Source organism: Lasiosphaeria miniovina, assembly GCF_030549165.1.
Source record: "Lasiosphaeria miniovina strain SMH2392-1A chromosome Unknown B0T26scaffold_7, whole genome shotgun sequence".
Taxonomy (NCBI): Eukaryota; Fungi; Ascomycota; class Sordariomycetes; order Sordariales; family Lasiosphaeriaceae; genus Lasiosphaeria; species Lasiosphaeria miniovina.
Genome location: NW_026848226.1, coordinates 2632562 through 2648651, shown reverse-complemented (window position 1 = coordinate 2648651; position 16090 = coordinate 2632562). Strand labels below are relative to the sequence as shown.

At 56.1% G+C, this 16090-nt stretch overlaps 5 protein-coding genes across 5 annotated transcripts; 1 reads left to right on the top strand and 4 right to left on the bottom strand.

The window, feature by feature from the left end:
* Positions 1-369: 369 nt before the first annotated feature.
* On the bottom strand, positions 370-2857 carry B0T26DRAFT_680315 (uncharacterized protein; the record flags this gene model as incomplete). The annotated part of the gene is made up of 3 exons (XM_060440478.1): positions 370-425; positions 478-1619; positions 1677-2857. 3 exons carry the CDS (start codon positions 2855-2857, stop codon positions 370-372), a joined length of 2379 nt encoding a protein of 792 aa, XP_060291757.1.
* A 977-nt stretch (positions 2858-3834) lies between these two features.
* On the bottom strand, positions 3835-5025 carry B0T26DRAFT_656561 (Decaprenyl diphosphate synthase-like protein; the record flags this gene model as incomplete). Its single annotated transcript, XM_060438717.1, has 3 exons — positions 3835-4408; positions 4472-4731; positions 4804-5025. 3 exons carry the CDS (start codon positions 5023-5025, stop codon positions 3835-3837), a joined length of 1056 nt encoding a protein of 351 aa, XP_060291756.1.
* A 2219-nt stretch (positions 5026-7244) lies between these two features.
* On the bottom strand, positions 7245-8438 carry B0T26DRAFT_743854 (inositolphosphorylceramide-B C-26 hydroxylase; the record flags this gene model as incomplete). Its single annotated transcript, XM_060444317.1, has 2 exons — positions 7245-7635; positions 7699-8438. The coding sequence occupies 2 exons, from the start codon at positions 8436-8438 to the stop codon at positions 7245-7247; spliced, it is 1131 nt and encodes a 376-aa protein (XP_060291755.1).
* Positions 8439-10042: 1604 nt separating this feature from the next.
* Positions 10043-12639, top strand: B0T26DRAFT_655774 (heterokaryon incompatibility Het-C; the record flags this gene model as incomplete). Its single annotated transcript, XM_060438652.1, has 7 exons — positions 10043-10190; positions 10274-10434; positions 10489-10875; positions 10944-11073; positions 11138-11177; positions 11230-11904; positions 11955-12639. The coding sequence occupies 7 exons, from the start codon at positions 10043-10045 to the stop codon at positions 12637-12639; spliced, it is 2226 nt and encodes a 741-aa protein (XP_060291754.1).
* A 1093-nt stretch (positions 12640-13732) lies between these two features.
* B0T26DRAFT_618819 (phosphatase 2C-like domain-containing protein) lies at positions 13733-15655 on the bottom strand (the record flags this gene model as incomplete). The annotated part of the gene is made up of 1 exon (XM_060436031.1): positions 13733-15655. A coding segment is annotated over one exon (1923 nt), but the record flags the coding sequence as incomplete, so codon positions are not given.
* Positions 15656-16090: the final 435 nt, after the last annotated feature.

The window sequence follows — 16090 nt, the reverse complement described above, 5'->3', positions numbered from 1 at the left end:
CCACGGTTCCCGCAAGACATACATGATAAATTATACCTCTTTGAATGTACCCAGAGGGGGATGACAGAGTCGTGGAGGAGAAACAACACCCAATGATATCCAGGTTAGTAGTGAGTACGCGCTGGTCGCTGGCCCACGAACAAATTTCCCGAACAGGGCCCATCTGAACCGCCAAACATGAGGCATAGAAGAAAAAGAAAAAGATAAGATGAAAAAAGGAAGGATTACAACACTGGTGTGTTGGCCATGCGACTCAGCACATGAGGATGACGATGACGATGACGATGACGAGATGACACAACATCCCGCATCACAAACAATACCATTCCCTCTCATCATCATCATCATCATCATCATCATCATCCATAATCACCTGCGTTCCGACCCTCGCAGGTTTCGTTTGCAGTCTTCACAGTACCATTTCGCTATAATTTCAGGTCAGCTCGGGTTACGATGAAAAAGAGAAAGAGAACGTACCATTGAGTTTGGGCGCCACCTTCAACCCCACGCACTCAAGATGGAACCACTCGCGCGGACACCCTTCGCCGTCGCAGGCCACCATCTCGCCATAGCTGACGCCGTTGCAGTAGCAGTAGCGGAGCTCGTCTACGTCGGCGTCGTCATCGTCGTCCTGTGCGCCGGTGGCGCTCTTGTTATGGTTATTGCTGTTGGTGTTGCTGTTTACGTTTGTGTAAGGGTTGGTGCTGGCGTTGGCGCCGGGGCCGCCAACGGCATTGCTGCTAGTATTGTGACTCTTGTTGTTGATGATGCTGCTGGTGTTATTATTACCGGCGCCGTTGTTGCTGGCGACGTCTTGCACGGCTGCAGCCGGGATCGGCACCGGAGTCACAGACGTCACCGGAGCCGCCGCCGCCGCCGCCACCTGCTGTTGAGCTGCCATAGCAGCCGCAGCAGCCACAGCAGACACGGACGAAGCTCCTTTTTTGTGACTTCGCTTTGTAGGGACAGCAGTCATCGTTGCCGTGGTGCTGCCACCGTTCCCCTCTACTGCGTTATTCCGAGACGGACGAGACCTGGCTGCCGAAGCCGCCTCTGCAAAAGTTGCAAGCGCAGGCGTCGACGGCTTGCTGGCCCGCCCACTCTTCGTCTTCACGGTTGCTGTTGGTGCCGGAGGGGGTATTACCGGCGTGGTCGTCTCCTTCTTTAGTTCTCGCTCCTCGACGGCCTTCGCCGTACTGGCCTCCTTGCCACCATTCGGTACAGGTTCTAGTGGTGGAGGTGGAGGGGGAACTTCAATCTTGGGCTTCTCGACGGGCTCGATCTTGGTGGAGGGAGCAGTAGAGACGGCCTCCTTCGGCGATTTTGGGTCCGTATTTGTTTTTGTGGCGCCATTACTCTGGGCAACCACATCGTGAGTTCCTGAGAGGGCCCCGTTTGGTTTGTTTGAGGCAGCAGACGCAGGTCGCTGCCGAGCGTTCTCGACTACATTGTTAGACTGAGTTGAACTCTGGCGAGCTCGTGATGAGGCAGGACGAGCGGGTGCCGCCGGGATCTGAGGTGGCGGTACTGGTGAATTCCGGGCGATCTTTGCGCTCTCCGGAAAGGTCCCAACGAGAGGCGAGGATACCACGGAGGGAGACATGGCCGCGTTCGTCTTGCTATGGGCTTGGTCAGTAATGATATGACGTTGCGGGGTGGGCGGTCTCGAGACACACCTCTTCTTTGCCTGGCTTCCCGACGTTGGAAGCGCCTTTCGCTTCTTGCCGGCAGTCTCCGGGGCCGGCGTTTCTCGAGGGCTTGTCGTCTTCGGCTTCGACGTGTTACTACCAAAGACGGTGCTCATAGCGCGCTCCATTGGAGCTCCTCCATTGGCCTTGGCGCTCTCAACCTTGCGTCTTTTGGATGGAGCCGGAGCGGCGCTGGGGGGAACAGGCGCGATCCCGAGACCAACAGGCGCTACTGGCTCGGCGGGGGGGGGCTTGCGCGACTTGCTGCTCCCTTGAGACTTTTTGCCCGACTCCTGAGGCTTGTTCTCTGCTTCGGCATCTGCAGCGTTGTTTTTGGAGTTTTTTTTCGCGGCCAATGCCTGCTTTCGGTCGCTGCTGCGCGCGGCAGCCTCCTCGGCCAGTTGCTGGGCTGCGGCCGAGAGAGTTGCCGCACCTTCGCGTCTGGACTTTTCAGCCTGCGCGTTGTTCGTCTTCGCCTGCCTGTTTTCTGCGTATGCCCAATGTGTAGTGCTGCCCCATTTAGCCTCTTCGCTGAATTCGGATTCGAGGTGAGGCCAGATTTCTTCGATTCGCCCCAGTTGCTTGTGCATGGCGTCGTTGGCCGTAGATATGACATGGTTCTTCTCCTCCAGAGAGACCAGCATCTCTTGTATTTTGTACGCCGTCTGCCTGAACAGCTGGCGACGGGGCATGTTGCTGTCATCAAAGGCGGCGGCGCTGGTGGAGCCGTCGTGGGACGGAGCGGTGTGTGTGTTAGTAGTCACGGCAGCTCCAAAACTACTATTCTGTGCACTCATGGGCGTCGACCCAGGCGCGACACTGCTGGATGCGTCATTGAGAGACCGGGCAGCGTCGGGGGCGGGAGCTTTGAGGGCAGCGTCGAGGAGCTGGAAGAGGGCCGCCTCGGGGGCAAAGATCTTGGCGTCGACCTCTTTCAGTAGCGTAAAATGCCGGACGAGTTCTTTGGGGAGGGCGGAAATTGCGTCTGTGAAGTGCGTAACGGCTGGGAAGATATCGATAGGTTGTTCCTGCGCGGGGCCGCTCTGGAACGAGTTGCCGCGATTGAGCGACGAGGTGCGCGGTGGGTTGATTCGCGTCTGGCGCACCGGCTGGGCTCTGCGACTCAAGCTCGGCGCGCCGTCAGCTGCTGGGGGCTTGGCCGTCTTCATCGTCTATCATGCGTATGTGAAGAGGGCGCGCCGTGTAGAGGGACTGCTGGTACGAGTGTGAGGCAGCTCGGCCGTCGAAAGCGGAGGGAAGGGGACGACGGACGGAGGACGGGACGGGGAGAAGAGGAGAGAGAGGCAAGACGGGTGCCGATCCGCAGCTGGATTCCCGTCAGGACAGGGCGGTGGAGGGCAGTCGAGTGGATGCTGGGAGGGGAGCGGCGGGAGGGTGAAAGGTAAACAATCCGGTTCATAAGGCTGTCAAACACTAGACATGAACGTTAGGCCATCTCCGCTGGCCAGAGTTGTGCAGAGCAATGGGCGCAACAAAACCGATCCAAGAGTTGTCCCAGTCAGGCGCAGAAAAATGGGTGGGCGAGTTGTGTAGGACCTGGGTGCTGGTGGGAACTTCTACTTCCCCTGTGCGCTGTAGCACGCCAACCACTACCGTAGCTAGGTTGGGGGTAGCCCACACGCAAACGCCCTTGCCATCCCGTTTTCCGCGTCTGTGATACGTCAACGTCACATATTTGCGATAAGATAAGCCGCCAATTCGTTGCGACCAAGGCCGAGCATCTCCAAAGAACTGTGCCTCTTTAGACAAAACCTAATTCGGCTTTCTTTCAAGCAAGGCGCGTGTCGGACGGCTGCTGCGAGACGCGCAAGGCAGAACCCGACCCTAGATCGGACCGAAAGCTAGAGTGCGGTGTCAACTAACAAAAATGCAAGTAGAATACCTGTTCAGAGCTTTCTGTAAATGTTTCAACGCTGAAGCTCGTCTTGAAAAAAACCATCACCCCCTACATAATAAGACACGCCACCATTTAAACGCCTTGACTAAGGTACCGCTCTTGTCCTGTACCTCGCGACAGAATATCCGTGCAATACGGCCATTCCTGTTCTATTCTATTGCAAGCCCCACGCCTTTTTGCCGTATACCTTTGGCCTACCTACCTACCTTTCTAGCCAGGATAGGCTCATTAAACTTGCTTCGCCCGCCGAGGTCTCTCGTCTCTCTCCTTTTGTATTTGACGTCGCTGCCATTCAACGATTACCGGGAGAAATTGCCACAGGTCAAACTCGGGCCAGAAGCACTTGAGGAAGAAGATCTGCGCATTTTGGTGACCTTGCCACAGCATGAAATCGCTTAGCCTCTCCACCCCGCTTGTCCTAACGAATATGTCGAGGGGCGGACATCCAGCCGTGTATAAATGGCTTTCGATGGTCTGGGCAGTGATGTTCTCAGCGTTGGGGTAGATTGTCACGTTAGGCTCCGCTCCGGACTCAACATGCAGTGTCACTGATGACGAGACAGAGCCTTCGTGGTCGTCGGACCGAGACGAAGGGGGCGAGGGCGAGGGAGACAATTCCCTAATCGATGACAAGGGCTCGTGCTTGTCACCCTGCTTGGACATGATCTTTTGTGTGATGCGGCTTTGCGAAAATGGCGTGCTATGGGGGCGCGGCGTAGTTGAGTATTCCTGTACAGTCGATCGGATAGCTGTCGTGATCTCTTCTCTCGACGTGTAGGGAAAGCATATGTTGAGGATGGTACTGGAGAAAGGTGTTAGCTTCTGCGGTCGGTAGCTAAACGGATAAGCCACGGGTGCTGCCTACTCGGTGTTGTGCTTCGTCGTGGCGACGGCTCTGTCAACCACCTCGAGAACGTCGGGGCTTATGAGGTCCCTCTGGCCTAGAACACGAACACAGGCGCCGTATCTATCGAGGAGCTCTCCGTGCTGTACCAGCTGCTCGAGCTTGAGCTTGGCGAGCTGCATCAAGCCATCGACCTCGTACTTTGGGCGGTTGAAATTCTCGATGCTGAATGCGTAGACGGTTACAACTTTGACGCCGCACTTGTAGCATATTTCGAGGACCTGCACAGCCGAATCGGTCAGTCACTCTGGCGGGCGCATCTGAGCCGAGGCACGGGAGGGGATTCTGCGCACCCGAGCTAGAGCTTCAAAGCCAAGGTGGTGGCCCTCGATGGTCTCGATCTTGTGGCTCCTTGCATATCGCCGGTTGCCGTCCATCTCAAAAGCGACATGGGTAGGGACGGGGCCCTGGCGCAATGCCCCGATCAGCAGCTCGCGGAGGCGGATGAGGGCCCATTCGGCAGGAGGCGAGCTGAGGAACCAGTTGCGCATGCGCGACAGATATAAGTCGGACATTGTGAATGAAGTCGAGGCGTCGGCGTGTGCGTGTGCATGTGCGTGTGCGTGCGTCGCCAAAAGTCGGTGTCGAGCGGACGTAGCAGCGGCAGTATGAGTATATAGCTTCGGCTCGGGGTAAAGGTCGTTCCTTATACGTTTGCCATTCTTGGCCTTGTTTCCAGGATGAGGCAACGGGCTTTTGGGGGGCTTAACAAGGGAGGGATGCGGAATGTGGATGCTGACGATTGTAATGTCTCGGGTCCATTCATGCGATTGACACTAGGGCCACGGGTCTGCGCGACTGCTAAAGTGGACCAGACGGGGCGGCCCACGCCCACCAGCACCGCCCAATCAAATCCCTGCCAACGTCATGTAAGTATCCCTTTCCCTTTCCCTTTCATCCCCTACTCACTCCGAGTCCTCTTGCTACATATTAATAACAGAGCGTTGAGGGTGTGACAGATGATGTGCCCAAAAAATGTGCTGACTTCACTCTATCCACCGTGGGGCAGACTGAACTGAAGGCAGGAGCCGTGCTACTCAAGCTAGTAGCTACGGATGTAAACCTTCGCGAACCAAGACTTCTCGAGATCCAGGCGACCTCGTTTGTTGCTCATGTAAGTGATGCGAGCCTTCCCAAGGCACTAGCCGAGCCTTGCAGAGTTGGAAAGAACAAGCAAACCGAAGCCGTCTCAGGCTGTACCTAGGTATCGCTGCAAAACTGCTTCAAGCCAAGCACAGGTATTTCGAAATCAACACAGTTCATCCTTTGGTTCATCCTTCCGCGAGGTACGGTACCGCTCGCGATGGATATCGACCCACGATCACCCGTAACTTGTATCTGTTGTCCCCCTACATACCGCAACACATTTTAGCTTTCGGTCCCTGGCCCCCACGAGACTCTCGTGATTGCGTCGACAGCTCCCCCCGGCCCCCCGTTGAATTCAGAACATTACCAACAGAACTACGCCTTATGATTTGGGAGGCATGTCTACCGAATCGCCTGGTCTATGCAGACCGTCCATTCAGGGTAGGCCGCCAAGAGCGGCCTCCCTACTTGGCTCGTCAGCATCAAGCTAACCAGCTGGGTCGAGTACCTATCTAGTACACCCAAATATCAGAACTTGAACCTGGATTTAGTTTCTACAGGGATGCCTGTAAATGGAGGCAGGCGTCCCACAACCTAACACAGTGGCTCTCCTTCGCCAGCTGCCTTCCATTAATATCACGCGTCTGCCGCGAATCACGGGCGGTAGCCTTGAAGAACGGCAAACGGATTGCTGGATCCTGGAGGCATGGTTTCCCCGTATTGCTAGACCCCGTCCGCGACACCGTACACCTGAACATGAACCAGTGGTGCTACATAGACAACGTCAACGAGGATGGTCTGCCCGTTAGTCCGCCCGATCGTGTGCCCGTTAGTATTCCCATCTTGGAATCGGCTCTAGTCGATCTGGTCGGAATGGAAGCCGGCCGCGCCTCGATTTCCTCTAACATCATCCGCCACCTTGATTATTACAGAGCGGGACAGCGCTGGACGTATCGATATTCAAGGGCTTGTAGTTACGGGATCCATGTCCCCTGCTCAAAAAAATAGCTCGGCAAGGTGCAGAAAAGTTTCAAGGCCACGGCCCGGTCATCATACCGAATCCAATATAGCCATTGGATGGATGAAGCAATGCCTTGAGGCTGCACAGCTTACAGCTTGTTCAAAGGGATGAGATCTTGGAGTTGATTGTCTTCTTTCCTAGGTACGTAGTGAGGCTGAGTTTTTAAACAATAAGATGAAAAAGTGCAGATGTTATCCGAACCGACTGTCAAAGTTAATGGAAGTGATCAGATGAAATGTCCGAAATATACGTCGTATTATTATTATCCAAGCCACAACCAAGTGAGCACTCAGTCATTCAGTGGCATCAAACCCGTTCAATTATTAGGGTGTAGTTAGGACATAGATGGTTACGTTATGAGACAGCGAAGTTCGCTGCTCTGCTGAGAGGAGTATGGTCATCCCCGAGCCTCGCCCTCCCCCCGATCGCCCCTTGTCACCTTCCCCACAACTCCAGAGACGCCCAGCCGACTCGCAACCTTGGGCGGTAGAGCCTTTGCACGAGCTCTTGAAAAAGAAATCACCTCCTACGCCAACCTCCGGATGCAATGATAGGATATGTTGGCTTATTTATTACAAGATGTACACCCCAAATCCAAACTCCTTTCTTGACAAGGCGCTCTGTGACTTACTGCGTCTTCAACGGGGACCTGAGCTGAGTGCCGAACACGTTATCCCAGAACGGGCTGGTGACCCCGAATCCGTTCTCGTAGTCGAGGAAGTGGTGCTGGAGGTGGAGCTTCTTGAGCTTCTTCCACCAAAGCGGGAGGTTTTGGTGGTGGAGGAAGTAGTGCGTCAGGTCATAGCAGATATACCCAAAGATAGCACCGCAGAACCCTGTTGTCCCGATGTACCAGTTAAAGAAAAAGATGACGTGCACCAGCTTCCAAAAGGGAAATGCGAGCACGAAAAACAGCGTCGGCGGCATGACCAGCCGGTACTTGTCCATGGGTAGGTAATGATGAACGCCGTGGAGGAGGAAGTGGAGTGTGATACCGACGCGGTTGTCAGGTAGGTAACTAGAGCACAATGTCAGCAAGCACGATCGATTAGGTGATCGTAGTGGGACTGGGGCAACATACTAGTCCAGGTGGAACAGGAAGCGGTGAAGGACGTATTCGACCAGGGTCCAAACGGACAGACCGAAAAGAAACCAGCCGGCCTCTTCATAGAGATTGTTGAACCCCTCGCTCGCCAAATAGAGGCCGTACGACACGGGCGGCAGCCATACGAGCGGTACGACCCACCACGGCGTCATTGAAAGGGGCTCGAGGAAGTTGCCAAAGATGGGGGCAGACTGTCCTCCCTTGTAGTGGCGCGGCCGATGGACCTGGTCTAGGTAGAACTCTTTGGAGAAGCCGCCAAACCAGACCTGCAGCAGGAGCGGTCGGTTCAAGTCGAGGAACTTGTGTGTCTTGTAGTCGTCCGCGATGTCCGTCTCCTTGGAGAGATCCTCCTCCTTGGACATGCCGGTCCGGGGGTGCACAAACTCGCCGTCTGCTGTGACTTCGCCGCTGTCGACCGCGGTCGACTTGGCCTTTCCGTTCGCCGATGTCCCATTCAACGCTGGCAAGAAGCCGACAAGCGAGTCGTCGAGCACTTCGTAGGCCGCTTCCGAGTGCGTATGTGACGTCTCGTCCTTGAGGATGGCAGCGATATCTTTGCCGGCATACTCTAGAACGAGTTCGGAACCGCCGGGATGCGAGTCGACAAAGTCGGTCACATCGTAGACATTTCTCCCCACGGTGACGAAGCAGGACTTCCTGGAGTTGTGCGACTCGACCTCGGCGAGCGTAAACGTCGGGAGCGTGCGGCCAGGCATCGTCGGTGATCGCCTCTGCTGGCAGCAAGTCAGGCGGTTTGCGGGAGGCAGCCGGGTGCGTCGGTGACGGCGACGGCAGCAGGAGGCGCAAAACAGGTGCGAGGCTAAAGGAGTGACAAGAAGAGCAAAGGAAACTCCAACCAAGCAACGCGAGGCGGAGGAAGGTTGAATAGTAATAGATCTCTGACAAGTGGCGATTATTAGGGCATTGCCAGTGAAAAAAGGGGCTAATAAGTAGAATCACAATGGGACGCCGACTTTTTTCGCAACTGCCAGGAAGCGAGCATGGATTGTCCAGGTCGGACTCAATTAACTAACGACGCGCAGATCCCAGTGCATGGGGAGACTTGGGGGACACGGCGAGCGGGTCAGGAGACAAGTGGCGTTGTTGGAGCGCCATTGGCTGAAAAAATGAGTAGATGAACCATGCCAGCAGTGAGCACAGTCAGCCCAGCCCAGCCGGCCGGCTCGGAGCGGGAAGTGGCTCCCTGCCCAAGCCTTTCGAAATTGGCATATGAAATTGCGACTCGCATCCGTATTTGACCAATCCGCCGTTCCTTCCAGTTCCATTCGTGCCCCGTGCCGTGTAGTATGACTTTGTACGGATTACTACTAAGTTACTATGGCTTTGGTTGCCAAGTACGGAATACCACAGAACTGATAATTAGCACATTTATGCCAACTTGAATATCGTTCTATTCAGAAATTACCTAACGGGGATATGTGCAGTGCACGGCATGTGGGTGCCGACTTGGCGGAGGCCGTTGACCTCTGCCCCTCAGGCAGCCCCTCCATGTGTTTTCCACAGGAGGGGAAGACAGACGATGCCAAATTCTACGTGCAAGCCCGGTAACTCAGTTCCTTCTCCATGCAGAAGAATGTGTGACAAGTTAGATTAAACGGCTGAGAGCCAAGCAAAATAAGGTCAAAGGTCAAGAATACCTAAGGTATTCCCTATAGATTCCTCGATTCTACTGGCTGTGCACCGCCATGCCGTCTTATCTATCTTACTCCCGTCGCTTACGTTCCTAGCTCCCGTTGTGGTAAGAGCTGGAAGGCACCTGCTGCCCGATGAGAAAGCTGAACCTGAAATATGGACCCGAGTAGTGGGGAGAGCTGGACGTAGCTGCCGTACTGAGTAGATGCCTTGTTTGGCCGCTGGAGACCTGACGTAAAGAATTGCCCATCTCTTGGCGCCTCTAGTCTACGGAGCACCCAAGTATGGATCACCTAGCTCGAGGCAGAGGCCGCCAGGATCCCCCAAGATAGCCAAGAGCAGCGAGCACCAAACCCGACTTGATAGGCATAGACAGGCACAGGCTTTTCGTAACATTCGCGCGGCACAGAGCGGCTCAGATTCCTTTCCTCTCGTTGAAAGATAGAGAGTTTCAGTGACACTCCCCCGCTACGCAGGAAGGCAGCGCATTCGTCCCGTCGTCGAGCTCGCGCGCATCGGACGTCATCCCCACCTGTGACCTCTCTCCCTTGCCTCCTAAGGTGCTGTACTGTACTGTACACACCTAAGCCACCAACAAAAACGCTGTCTTTTCTCGATCGCCTACTAGAAAACTCTGACATCGTCGTCACTACAACTGCTAGTCATTATGGCAGGCGGCTTCGGCACAGGCTGCGGCAGCATGCTGCTGGTCCTCGCTCTAGTCCTTGTCGTTCTCCCCGGCAAGGCGGCTGCCTTTGGCGCCGGTAACATCCCGTCGATTGCGCAGGTTGAGGGGCATAACTGGCGACACGGAGGTTCGTAATCGCATCTTAGTCTGGTTTTGAAAGGCCGCACGGGCTGTTCCCACGTCACTCACACTCGTATGGCGGCGCCGTAGACATTGAGGATGTGCTCAAGACGCTTGCCTTTCTGCACGGCAAGAAATGGACCTCGATGATGGTCTCGCGCGTCTACTTTGGCAACTGGCTGAGGGACTACTCGCAGGCTGTCGACGTTGGCAGTCTGAAGGGCGTCAACGCCGCCACCATTCGTATTCTGGTTGGTCAAACACTCGTCTTGCAGCCAAGCTGTCCCGCTGACCGACGTCGCTAGGTCTGGGTGCTGTCTTTCCTGGCCAATGGCTATGCCACCGAGGAATTCGAGGTCACGGATGAGCGCCTCGGTGTCTATCGCCCCGAGGAGCACATTGACAACCCTATGGGCTACGCCGACAACCTGGACGCCCGCAAGTTTGACCCGAGGCTGAGAGGCCCCGTCGACACCCGAGAGCTCGAGGTCGACCAGCGCACCGGCATGAAGAATTACATCGCCAATGAGCAAGGACCCTGGGCCACCAGCGCCGGCTACCTGCGCTTCAGCTTCGCCCGTAGCATCCACTTCGGCCGCGTCTATACCAGCGGCGCCAACGGAACATCGGGCAAGGAAGCCGACCTGTGCGAGGCCCTGAGGTGCCTCGGTCAGGCTCTGCACTGCATGGAGGTAGGCTGATATGATTCTTGACACATTGCTGGCCCTGGACTGTGCCGACACTCACACCCTTTCAACAGGACTTCAGTGCCCACAGCAACTACTGCGAACTCGCTCTCATCGAGCTCGGTCATCGTGAAGTCTTTCCTCACTGCGGATCCTCTACTCAAATCTCCCTGAATAACAAGAGAGTCTACCCCCTTGTTACAGGTCAGTCAGTGCCGAAAGAGAAGAGGCAGATAAATTAGCACTGCTTTGGCTGACATGTGTAAAGGAACCTTTGGTGCTGTTGACTTTTTGCATTCGGTCCTCGGGTAGGTGAATTTGTACTGCCATTGTTGTGGCATCAGCTAACCTCGCAACCAGCGAGGCTACCGACCATTTCACCCAGTCCGAGGTCGATGAGATGAACACGGCCCTCAAGAACGCCGAAGAGCTTAGCAAGAATACCAGCGGTAACCTCGGTATTTCTTCCAACCGTGGCATCTTTGGTTCAAGCTCGGGAGGCGGTGGCACAGACATCATCTCTCTCCTCTCCCAGCTTCCCGGAGTTGGTGACGGATATGCTGCTCAGGCCAGAAATCTCAAGGCCGCCTCGGCGGCAAAGGAGCAGGAGAACGCCAGGGCTGCCAACTCCAACATCGTCCCGGGAATGAGCCCTGACTTTGATCCGGTCAAGGTGGTTGGCCAAATATACCCCATCCTTGAGTTCCGCGACAAGATTGTCAGGTCCATTAGCAACATGATCGCTAGGATACCCGGCTTGGAAAGCTTGCTTGAGAAGATTAGCGAGACCCTGACGGCCTTCGTCTTTGGCCTCTTGGCACCCTTTGTGAGGCCTGTTATCAACCAGGTTTCCAAGGTGTTGAAGGACGGGTCTTCGAATGTCATCAGTGCCAGCGCCAAATCACAGCTGGAGCCGTGGACCAATCCCCGTTGCGATAATCCCACCCACTCAATGCTTTCCAAGGACCATTTTACCAATATCCTTAACTCGTGTGCGGGCCGAGTTGCCGCGACCGTCCTCCAATACGTTGTTCCGTATGTTATCGTCCCCTGCCCGCATCCCTAACAGCTTACTAACTGTATAGCCGCGTTATCTTCGCCTGGGAAAACCCCGGAGTGCCTGTGGAGGAAGTCGTAAACGATGTCCTCCGCGCCTTCCACCACCCAGCCATTCGTGACGATCGTATTCAGATCCAGCGCGAGATGTTTGAGACGGTGCGCAGCTGGGCCAATGAGTCCAAATACCGCAACGAGCTCGGCCGGGTTCTCTCGTCCGAATCGGTCAGGGCCGGCAAGAACCACATTCTTGCCACCGGCGCCGGTACCGGCAGCCGTTCTATAGAGGGCGGGGGCCATTCGTGCGACGGTGGCCACGGCAAGCCCACAGGCTCGCTCTGGTCCCAGATCCAGACCTCTCGGGAAATGTCAACCTCACCCGCACCCGCGCAGGCTGCGCAGCACCGCCCACTCTCTTCTGAGTACGGCGTTCAACCGCAGCCGCCGAGCGGCTACAGCGGTCAAGTCCCTCCGCAGAACTACGGCCAGGGCTATCCAGCCCAGTATCAGCAGCCGCAGCAATATAACCAGCCACCGCAGCCCGGCCCAGGCGGTTATTACCAGCAACCCCAACAGTCCCCACCGCAGCAGTATGGTGGTGGCGGCCCTGGATATGGCTCGCCGCCGCAGCCCCAGTACCAGGGTTATCCCGGCCAGCAGCACCACCAGCAGCCCCCTCAGCAACCGCCTTGGGACCAGTATCCCCGTTACTGATGCCCAGAAGTCCCAAATGGGTTTTTTAGGTAGGTAGATATAGGGGTGTTGATGTTTCTGTCTACGTCACTAGAAATCTTGACTGAAAAGTAGACAGGATTTGGGTTTATTCTATTTCGTTTGGCACATCTCTTTCTCTTTGGAGGGATGTTATTAGGGTGCTCGGACTTACAAACCTGCCTCTTGCTTAAATATCAGGCAAGGGAAGGTAGAGAAATCTGATTCAGTCTAGTCCATTAGCCTAGTCTGATCTAGTGATGGGCTACAGCAGAATACCAAAGTGAAACACAACAAGATCAATCACGCAGCCAACCAGGACAACATGGGAATTTCCGTCTGCGTGCTTGACTCACTGGGAACAGTGTTCGTTACCTATATGAACCAAGCCCACCAAACAGCTTCTCGGGTCGAATTTTCCATGCCGCGGAAAACTGCTGGTTGATGACATTCAATTCTGTAATGAGAAACGCCTCCCGCTCTCTACGAAAGCCTGAACTCGAGTCCTGAAGACTAGAACATGGGGAAGAAACGGGAAAAAGGTCAAGGGTAAAGTGGTAAAGGGAGTTCGCGATAACTAAGACAAGCAAGCAAGAACAATGAACGCGAACAGGAATAATAAATATGCTGTATCCCGGGGGGTTTTTTTTTTCCTGTTTACCTCACCGCCTGTTTTCCCCTCCTCCTACCTCTACCCTAAAAACGCTAGTTCTCCTTCTTGAAAAGTGACGATACATAGTAACCTGGGGACATGAAGGCAGGCAGGCAGGTGATGTAGACAATAGCATGCAGCTAATCAAGTAGGTTAACCGACAGGTCTATTGCTGTGTACTCTGCCTGCTCCTGCTCCTGCCCCTGCCTGCCCTGATCATGCTCAGAAAAGATATAAGATACCCATATGTATCGATCTACCCCCTAACCATGGGCTTCCACGCGTAATCCTATATGCGGTCTACCTATGGAGGTCGCATGTATGCATGCATTTCATACCACTAACCCCTCTAAAACCAAATCCCAGACCAAGCTATGCAGTAACGAAAGGCAAGTAGCCTAGGCCCCATATTAAAGAAAAGGAAAAGGAGTAAAAATAAAACCTTCACCGTCTCCCTCTCCGGGGATCGAGGGCCTCGGCGCGGCGAATGTCGCGAATCTCCTTTGTACCGAGGCTGCCGACGCCGCCCTCGCTGCGGCGCTCCCAGCCGCCGAGGCGGACGACGAGGCAGGTCGCATTATCACCGTCTGCCGAGATCTCGGTGGCGAGCTCGACGACGTGGCGGGCGCCCTCGTCGGGGGTGCGGGCCTCCTTGATGACGTCGACAATCTCCTGGTCGGCGAGGGTGCCGCTGACGCCGTCGCTCACGAGGACGAGGAACGAGTACTGGGCGGGGCCGAGCTCGACGCGCGACACGTCGGGCTCCGCCGAGACGCCGATGCGCTTGCTCTGCATGTCGCCAAAGGCGCGGCTGTTGGCGAGCCCCTGGATGCGCTCCTCGCCAAACGAGTCCGTGACGAGCGACTCGGCGAAGCGCCGCAGCCGCCGCGACTCGGTCGGCGACGACGGGTGGTGGTCGCTCGTCAGCGGGCGCGGCAGGCCCGTAGCCGTCTCGCACAGCAGAATGCGCGTGTCGCCCACGTGCGCCACCACCAGCGTGCTGTGCGCGCCCGGGTGCCAGAAGGGTGCGGGCGTCGGCGTCGAGATGAGGGCGACCGAGGCCGTCGAGCCGCCCTTAAAGCGCACCGACCCGCCTATGCCGTGCCCCGACGGTGGGAGGTGTGGGCTGCCGAGGATCTCGTCGCGGTTGAGCGGGAAGTCGGACACGTACGGGTCGTCAGGGTCCGGCTTCCGAGCCTGCGCCGTGATGAAGTCGAGGTCGGCCCGGAGAAAGGCGTACGTCAGGACCGACTCCAGGCTCACTGGCTTCGAGACCACCGAGCCGTCGGGCGACGGTGATGATCCTGGCCTGGGGACTTCGGGTATGCTAAAGTGCTTGGGGCGAAAACGCCGGAAATACCCCCCCACCGTGTTCCTGTATTCTTCTACAAGCTCCGACTCAAGCTTGATGGCCTTGTCAATATCTACATTTGCTGCCAGAGGCTCTTTGCTCGGGAGGGGCTCAATGTGGGGGGCCTGCTCTTTCACGCAGCCGTCAACAATGTCCGGGACCCTGAGCTTATCCTGGACTTCTTCGGCGCTCTTCATCTCGACCCGGTTCAGTGTCGTCTCCTTGTCTGGGAGTGAACTGATGGTTGTGTCAACTGGCTCTGGTTTGCTTGTCTGGGCTTGCTCCGCTGAGGTCTGGTTTTGCTTTTGCAAGCTGCTCTGCAGGCGGAACTCGGTTGCAGCCTCTTCGATGTACCCGTGAAGCTCGTCACGGAGGAACTCGCTGCACTGGCTCCCGCCGTGGCCATCAAACACACCAAAGTAGAAGATTTGGGGGTCCCCAAAGGCACTGTCGGCACTCGTGCCCTCAGACCTGGACATCTGGCTGCGTACTAGACTGACAGGGGCTCGTTTGGCGAAGGCAGGCATTCCAATTGTGCCCGCCTGGTGCGTGTCCTCGTTATATCCCCGTTGCCCGCGCAGGTTGGAGACGCCGAAGTGGTGCTTGGCACTCCGCAGAGGTATACGGACGACGGTCAGGTCGCGACTGGGCATGTTTGGGGGTGACACAGCCGGCGAGGAGCCAGGGCCGGGAGTGTGTGGTGTCGAAGCAGACCGTGGGAGCTTGTGATGGGGGCCGCTTGACGACCTCGAATCGGGGTGTAGGGAAGACGACGGCAAGTGGGTTACAAAGTAGTTGTAGAAACTTCGCCGGGGCACTCGTCGGTAGCAGTCGCAAGGGTATATGGCTGTGTCGTGGAGTGCAAAGGTTGAAGCACCAGAGTGCGGATGGGCGTGACGGCGTCCTGCTGCCAAGCCCGTCGCTGTGTAGACCGACATGCTGTGATGCTTCAATTGAGCCTTTCCGCCGCCGTGGAGGAAGAATGTGGCGACGTAGCCCATGAAGGCATCGAGGAGATTCGTTTTCGATCTTGCTGTTGTTGTCGTCGTCGAGAGCGCCTCAGCTAGTGTCTTTGCCCGAGTCGGCCCGACAGCAACAGGTCGGCAGGGGAATCGCGCCATTGCCGCTACTGTGGAGGGCGCAGTTCTATACCCAAGAGAAGCTGGAGAGTGTTGCCGTCACGGAATCCGAGGCCATGGGCACCACGAGCAGGGCGTCTCCGACGAGTTGGGTGAGGCTGACGAGCCGAGCTTGCTTTCGTTTCGTTTCGTCGTTGGGGGGTTCGATTCGGAGTGAGACCCTCCCCACCAAAAATATAAGGCCCAGTGTTGGCCAAGCTTCAGTGCTCCCATGTTTCAAGCACTGCTGCAATTGGCAGGAACCGAGGACATGTCTTTCAAGTTTTTTTTCCCCCTTTTTAACTTTTCTCTTCAGTCCGAGAAACTTCTTGC